At 37.1% G+C, this 7,632-nt stretch overlaps 1 protein-coding gene and 1 long non-coding RNA gene across 2 annotated transcripts; both read left to right on the top strand.

The window, feature by feature from the left end:
* The first annotated feature begins 5,380 nt into the window (after positions 1 to 5,380).
* On the top strand, positions 5,381 to 6,908 carry LOC133716305 (uncharacterized). Its single transcript, XM_062143012.1, has 4 exons — positions 5,381 to 5,401; positions 5,840 to 6,109; positions 6,238 to 6,524; positions 6,731 to 6,908. The coding sequence occupies exons 1-4, from the start codon at positions 5,381 to 5,383 to the stop codon at positions 6,906 to 6,908; spliced, it is 756 nt and encodes a 251-aa protein (XP_061998996.1).
* Positions 6,909 to 6,998: 90 nt separating this feature from the next.
* On the top strand, positions 6,999 to 7,611 carry LOC133714393 (uncharacterized). The gene is made up of 3 exons (XR_009848654.1): positions 6,999 to 7,107; positions 7,227 to 7,296; positions 7,380 to 7,611. It is a non-coding gene; the product is annotated as an uncharacterized LOC133714393 (long non-coding RNA).
* The last annotated feature ends 21 nt before the right edge of the window (positions 7,612 to 7,632 follow it).

The following is a 7,632-nucleotide window of genomic DNA, read 5'->3' as shown; positions in this document are numbered from 1 at the left end:
TGTTTTTTTATGATCTATGTTGTTTGTTTATTGAAATAGGCTACTATATCTCTGTGAGGGCAGTAAGCTTTTGTAGAAAACAATAAAATATTACATCAAACTAAGTATTGAGCATGTTTATTAGTTGGGAAAATGTTGTCCAAACTTTTTGGTGTGGTTTGACTTGGTGTCTTATGGTTATGCATTGATATGCATTTACCATGATTAATTAATGTATAAGACAGGTAGGCTACTAGAAGTTTATTAAAAGAGATGCATTTCATCATATCCACATATTTATGCTAATTGTTGTTTAGATCATGTATTGACTGAACTAATTTGATGTTGAGTACCTATATATTTCTGAGCACAGTTAAGGTACTTTTTGAATGAATTTTTGGTCGAACAATTTTGTTTTTTACTTCTCTGACATGTAAATTGGTTTATATAGATGCTTTGCTTAGTCACTCGATATCGGAGTATATATAAATGCAAGTTGCTGTCTTTTTTAAATGGTTTGGTAAATGTAGGTCTGGTTTGTGTTATAAATTAGTTTCGTGTAATGTAGATGGATAGGTCATGGATGCATGCTGATAGGAGGTCTTACGAATATAAGCTAGGAGTGAAGGAGTTTTGTCAGTTTGCTGTTGATAATGCTAGAGACCCTAATTGCATTTGTTGTCCTTGCACAAAATGTGGAAATGTGAAAGACTTTTCTGCACAAGTGATAAAGGATCACTTGTTTCTAATTGGGATAGACGTAGGTTATGATAAATGGACAGAACATGGGGAGGTTGTGGTACAGTCAAAATCAGATAGTGATATTGATAGCGCAGAGACAGAGGGTGTTGAATCTGAATCTGTGGAGGGTAATGTGGGGGCAGATTATGAAGTATAATTAGATAGTGATGTGGAGTTGGAAGGCAATGAGAATCATGAGCTTTCAACTGAGTGTAATGAATTCAGGCAGTTTGTAGAATATGCCAGCAAACCCTTATACCTTGGTTGCAATAGGCACACAAAGATGAATGTGTTGGTTAGGCTTTACAACTTGAAAGCGAAGCATGGTATGAGTGATGCAGCATACTCCGACTGGTTGATTGCCTTTGCTGAATTTCTGCCCATAGGAAACGAGATACATGCCTCTGTGTACAAGGCAAAGAAGACTTTGAGTGCATTAGGAATGGATTACACCAAAATACACGCTTGCCCGAATGACTGTATTCTATATAGAAAACAGTATGCTGATGAAATGTGTTGTCCTACATGTGGTATTTATAGGTGGGAAGTCTGCAGAAACAAAAAAGCTTTGGGAGTACCTGCAAAAGTGTTGTGGTACTTTCACAATCTGCTAGTGTATCGAAGAAGACAAAGTCCAAGGAAAAACGTTCGAAGCCTAAGAAGACCAAGTCTTTGAAGTCACCAACAACATCTTCATTTTCTGATGGATCTCACTCAAAGAAGGGAAAGTCCAAAAAGAAAGAAGTTGAACCAACCGGGGGACTAAAGTTGCTGAACCGGCATGTGGTGACTATGTCACGCATTACAAGCCGCAAGAATCTTATTAAGAAGAAGGTTGTTTTATTTAACCGAAAAGGGACCCCTTGTGGGAAGGTGGCTAAGCAAATGCAAAGCTACATTGGTGTATTGGCAAGAAGGAAGGTACCGATAATAAGGGAAAACTGGAAAGCGGCAACTGATGAAGAGAAGAACAAAATCTGGCAACGTGTTCAGGTATACAAATCAGTCTCAGTTTTATTAAGAATTAAAGGTGCAGTTAGTTAGTTTGGTATAATAGTGTTCATTATATTGTTTCAATTTTTCGTTATTATCTGAACCTTGAACTGATATTTAGCAACGAAACACGCACAAGTTCCATTTTTGATTGGTCCTAAGCTAAAAAATTGGTCTTGGAATCTGCTGCAACGAAGTGGAGGCAATTCAAGTCTCTACTTACTTCCAAGTACATTATCCCCTATTTGGATGACCATGAAGCCTTGCGATATCCTCCGGATGATTATCCTTTCATCCTTGCTGACCATTGGACATAATTTGTGAAAATGCGGACGAAGGCCTCATTCTTGGTATAAATGCACTTCTACTAAAATCATTTAGTTGTACAAATAGCAAATGCAATTATGTATATATAGACTTCTCATTTAACTAAGTATCCCTATTTTATAGGAAAAGCGTCGTGAGCAACAAGAGAGGCACAGCTTGAATAAGTATCCTCATAGAATGTCCCGTAGTGAAACTGTTTTCTACCTTACTAGTGTGGAGTTTACACCATGTGTAATGCATGCATTAACTATTTCACTTTGTAGGCTACCGGAATGAGTGACGAAGAAGTTGATAGGGCCACTTTGTGGATAAAAGGACGGCAAACAAAGGATGGCAGTTTCAAGGATGAGGAGTCAAAAAAGACTGCTGAAAATATAGTAAGTCCAATATAGAAAGCCTATTATGTATGTATAAGGTTTCTGAACATGATATGTGATGCTAGTGGAGAACTAAATGCTGAAGGAACAAATGATGTCTTGACATTGGCTTTGGGGACTCCAGAGCATGGGGGAAGAGTGCGGGGAATAGGAGGTTTTGTCACTCCCTCTACTTACTTCCACCCCCCTAAACGTAGAAAGGAGAGCATAGAAGCTACTGTCAGAGTTAGTGTGCATAAAATATTGTTAGAGGAGAGAGAGAAGATAGTAGAGGAGGCAAGGGAGAAGATACTAGAGGAGGCAAGGGAGAGGATAATTAAGGAAGCGAAAGAAAAAATACTTGCAGATGAGCGGGCTATGTGGGAGGCCAAGTTTGCTGAACTTGAAGCAAAGGTAAATGGAAAAGAAGGTGCAACTATTTAGCCACATGCATCTGGCCAAGGAAGTTGCTCAAGGACAGTAGATGAGATTGCTCAAGAATCGGATAAAGCTCCGTTGGAAGAAGTAGCGAACAATGTGGATGGAACTAAAATTAGGAGCATTTTTGAAGCAATGGAAAACAAAACCCTCATGCATAAAAGGAAACGGACAAAGGTGGTTAAGGAAGGTAGGTTGGATAAACATCCTTGCTCCAAGGGAGGTAATGAGTTTCCCAAGTTGGTTGAGAAAGTACGTAGTTGTCAACCGTGAGGATGTCACTGAGGCTGTTTGATAGGAGCATTTTAATGCGACGTTTTAACTGCATTTCCCTACATTTCTTGCGTCATTTCCTTAATAAAACTCTGTTTAGGAAAGTTTCCATTCTTCGATTGGGAAAGTTCCTATTTGTACAAAGTTTCCATTTTTGTAGTTTCTATTTATCATTTTTAGTAAGTTTCTATTTTCGGTAGTTTCTATTTTTCATTTTTTAGAAAGTTTCCCATTTTTAGTTTAGGAAAGTTGCCATTTTTCATTTTAGGAAAGTTTCTATTTTTATTGATAGTTTCTATTTTCAGGACCTCGGAGCTAAAAAGTGGAAATGAACTCACGAATGGAAAGAGGAGCTTGCGAACATTAAGGGGAGCAAAAATGAGACACAAAGGGTCACACAATTGAGCAGAAATGAAGAAATGAGCTTTCCTGTTCCAACCAGGAAACCCTGCGAAATGGAGGAGAGCTTACCAATGAAGTTTCCAACGCAACCATGAAAAAGAAATGGAAAAATGAAGTATCATGACGTTGGAGGGTGACAAGGCTTGAAGTTGAAGCAACAAGGCCCAAGAACTCTATGGATTGAATTGGATTTTCGGCAAAATGGATCAAGCTAGGCCCATCAAGGCCCATGAAATTAGGGTTTGTGACGCAAAACCTAAACCCTAGAAGAGTTTGCCGTGAAGTATCAAGAGAGAAACAAGGAGTTTGCCGTGGAATTCAGAAAATAATAAAAAGATTTCGTGGAGATTTTCTTGGGAGATTTTAAAGGAAAGAGAATATGTGTTGAACACAAAAAGCTCTAAAAGGTGTCTAGATTCGTTCCCTATTTTCTCTAAAGGAAGTTTGGCCGAAATTGAACTACAAAATCAGAAATTCTCTCAAGGTATTTCGGCCAAGATTATTAGGGAATTAAATTGGAATTTTGTGATTGGTTGAACCATGTCATAGGGCTTATGTGGCAAGCTAGCATTGGAGGAAATTATGTGAAGTTATCAAGCAATTGCCGTGAGAATTCTTGGAGAAGTGCACGGCTTGGAGACCAAGCATTGCCGTCCCCTATATATACTCCCTCAATGAAGACGTCTAGGCTTCCCCTCTTTTGCGTTTACACTTTAGAAAATCAGAAAAATACTCTTAGTTGCCGTGAGTTTGTTCTTTGCTCTCTCCATCCTCTAGAGCAAGCCACGAAGTCAAGCAAGGCCAAGGAAGAGTAGAAGAAACCGTGACCTTTTCTCCACCAACCACCTTTGAAGCTTGCTTTCGAGATTCAAGGATTCCATCGTTATTCATCCATCATCATTCTCCATCCACGGTGTAATTCGACCTCTCCCTTGTAACCTTTGCTTTGTATTTCGTTGGTTTTCTTTGGTTGACGCTTATGATTGAACAAAGTTATTATTTCTGAAATTTTTATGATTAAAGGAAATTTTCAGATTCTTATATTGCGATTCATTGTTGCTTTTGTGTGAGTGTTTGATTAAATTTGCATGATAGATATCTTTTGTATTTTAATCTTAAATGGTTCGAAACTTTTAGGGTTTTTATATGATTGGTGCTACGAATTTAAGAACATGAATCAACTTTTTGGTTTTGTGTTCTTAAATCGAAAAGTAGTAAAGGTTTTGTGCAAAAATCGGATTTAATCAAAGAGAATTGCAATTAGGTGGACTTTTTCATACTAAGTTGCACACTTGAGTTGATAGCCTTTCTAGGTGTTTATTACGTTGAACATGTTATGATTGACTAGCTTTCTAGGGCTTGAATGCATGTTTGATAGGATTAGTCTTTGTGCTTTCACTTAGATTAATTAGCATTGAAAAGTAAAATATGGGAAATTGTTTGCTTTTAACGTTTCACATGATCAACTCCTCTTGCATGACTTTGATGAACAATGTTAGAGTTTGAATCGATTTTAATCATGATTTTCGGTTTTGATCTTTGTTTTCTCATTCCATTCGTTCACTTATGTTTTTATGTTTAACTTATTTTATTTTCGAAAACCAAAAACCAAAAATCCCCCCTTTGAATTCGTAAATATTGTTTATAAGTGTGAATATTATACTTTGTTTTAATTTTAATTGTTTAATTGTTTGATAATGACAGGTGTACCCTCAATCCCCGGAATAGAACGATCCTTATTTGCTTATACTACTAACGATCTTTTCAGTGTTAAATTATGCGCTTGCTTTGAGCGTATCACTGTTGAAGAAAATGTCAATCTGACCAAGGAGCCGGGGAATGAGGAGGGGGTAGAATACGTGGATTTGACGATGTGTCCACCCACATCAAAGGTAATTTGGTTTTACTTAACGCCAATAATGAACTGGAAAAGATCAAAGTTCAATTATCAAAGCTAAACCAGTGGGTCATTTCATGATTTTTCAAAAAAACTGTACTTGTTTTACTCTCAGTTTTTGGTAGCTTAAAGGCGAATCTTCAATGATCATTTTGAACTTGGTTTCGTGAAAAACGGAGTTGAAGTGAATCCGTTATGCTATTTTTAACTTACTGCACTGTTTCAGAATTTCAAGTGTGAATAGCATGAAACTCTGGAAAATAGTATCTTTGAATGTCTACTTGAAATCTGGAAAGTTGTGCTGCAAATCGCAGAAACAATAGTTGTTGGTGAATAACTGTTATTCCTGTTTCCAATTTTTTGAAACTGTCTCAAGCTTGCAGCTTATTGTTACAAACAGCTATAAATCTTGTTTTTTTTTTCTACATTGTAGTCAAAGGTAGCTGAGGTTGAATGCCAGTTGGCAATAGGTTCTGTTGAACATATTGTTGCTTGTGCCACTGTTATGGAGTGCGAGGATCCTTCCAAACTCGTTCATGGCACTCCACTAGGGGATGGCAATGTGCGCGTTTCTATCTATGCCGCGCTTGAGGAGAAAACAAAAGTGTCATTTCTTGTGAAAGATGAAATTGAAACAGTGAAGCAGGCTATGGGGAGTTGGGTAGCATGGCCTAAACACCTAGTCATAAAATCACATCTCAAGGTAAAAACTCAGTATAATTCAATCTATAGATACTTTGGTAACATTCAATTGTTTATAGAAATTCACATAACTTTAGATATGCAGCATATATTTATGATATATACCTCACATTTATTTTCTTATTGTAGAAACCTCCCAAGGATAGTGCTGAAAAGAAGAAGAAAAGGAAAGAGATAGGGGAAGAGGACTCAGAGATTGAATTTGGCTTGGCTAAATTGGCACCATCATTACCAACTTCATTGAAGATGTTATGTTTGTGGGGTGAAGATGCATTCAAAGATGGGCATACAATCAGCTTCTACATGGAGCCTGAAGTGTTTGGATTTTCTCGCAAGACTTATATATTGGGAAAAGATGTTCGGCGACTGGCAAGCATGAGGGAATTAACTGGAACTTGCATTGTAGTGTACCAGAGGTAGAAAATATGCAGTACTGTTATTATATATATATATATATATATATATATATATATATATATATATATATATATATATTTTCTCCCCAATGCCTTGATAAGAAATGCAGTTGTTGAAACTTACTGACTTGGTGTAAATGTTTGTTGCCTTGATAAGAAATGTAGTTGCTGAAACTTACTGACTTGGTGTAAATGTTTGTTATCAGGTACCTCTATGATCAGTTGAAGGCTTATAAAATGCTTGACATGGTTGCATTTGTTGACCCTTCACTTGTTGGTGCTGTGGGGTGTGGGAATGGAACTGTCAGGGCCCAACACATCAAAGATAGGCTTGCAACTGCTAAACCAGGACAAATGTTCATGTTGCCATTTAACTCGGGGTAAGTTCACGAAGGTTTGCAAACTTTCATAAGTAACTTGTGTTTGAACAAAAAAATTTAGTGTTCAGGATATATGACATTTTGCATGCATGTAGTGATCATTAGACTTTGACACTTGTTGATCTGGACAAACAAAGCGCCTATTTTATGGACCCACTAAAAAGACGCTTACCCACAGGAGATTGGATGTCTATCGTGGAAACGTAAGTCGCTGGTTTACATATTGATCACACATGCCTCAATTTTATAAAATCTGTTGAATACACTTGTTGCCTCCTTTCCTATATGGTACATCATCGATTATATTGTTGTTTTGGTGTAGTGCTATGCGTATGTATAATGCTGAAAAGAAAAAGCAAGGCCGGAGTTCAGTCCAATGGAAAATTTTGGCTGTAAGCTTCACTACTTCTGATTTTCAGAAAACAATATTTCATTTTATCCGATTTCACTTCTTGAGTCATTTGATTGTGTTTAGGGCATTCCTCCCCAACCTAGCAACAAGGAGTGTGGATACTTTATCATGCGATACATGAGAGATATCATTGAGGATAAAGACATGTCATTGTTTCCTACGAAGGTATCGACATATATATATAGCTATAAATATAGTCACTTGACTCAATTTCTCAGAACTTTGTTATTATGTCCATGCCTTATTCACCAAAAAGTTTGGTCACTAATCCTTTTGATATAATAAACTGATTTCAGTGGGAGAGAAGAGGCAGCAG

The sequence above is a fragment of the Rosa rugosa genome, chromosome 6 (assembly GCF_958449725.1).
Source record: "Rosa rugosa chromosome 6, drRosRugo1.1, whole genome shotgun sequence".
Classification (NCBI taxonomy): Eukaryota; Viridiplantae; Streptophyta; class Magnoliopsida; order Rosales; family Rosaceae; genus Rosa; species Rosa rugosa.
Note: the sequence above shows the minus strand (reverse complement) of the source record. Positions and strands in the feature narration are given on the sequence as shown.

Bases quoted from the DNA above. Each gene is read 5' to 3' on its own strand.
- LOC133716305 (XM_062143012.1), top strand. From the start codon at position 5,381: ATGTGTCCACCCACATCAAAG. The intron at 5,402-5,839 runs GTAATTTGGTTT...TCTACATTGTAG, and splicing joins TGTGTCCACCCACATCAAAG to TCAAAGGTAGCTGAGGTTGA. The intron at 6,110-6,237 runs GTAAAAACTCAG...TTCTTATTGTAG, and splicing joins TCATAAAATCACATCTCAAG to AAACCTCCCAAGGATAGTGC.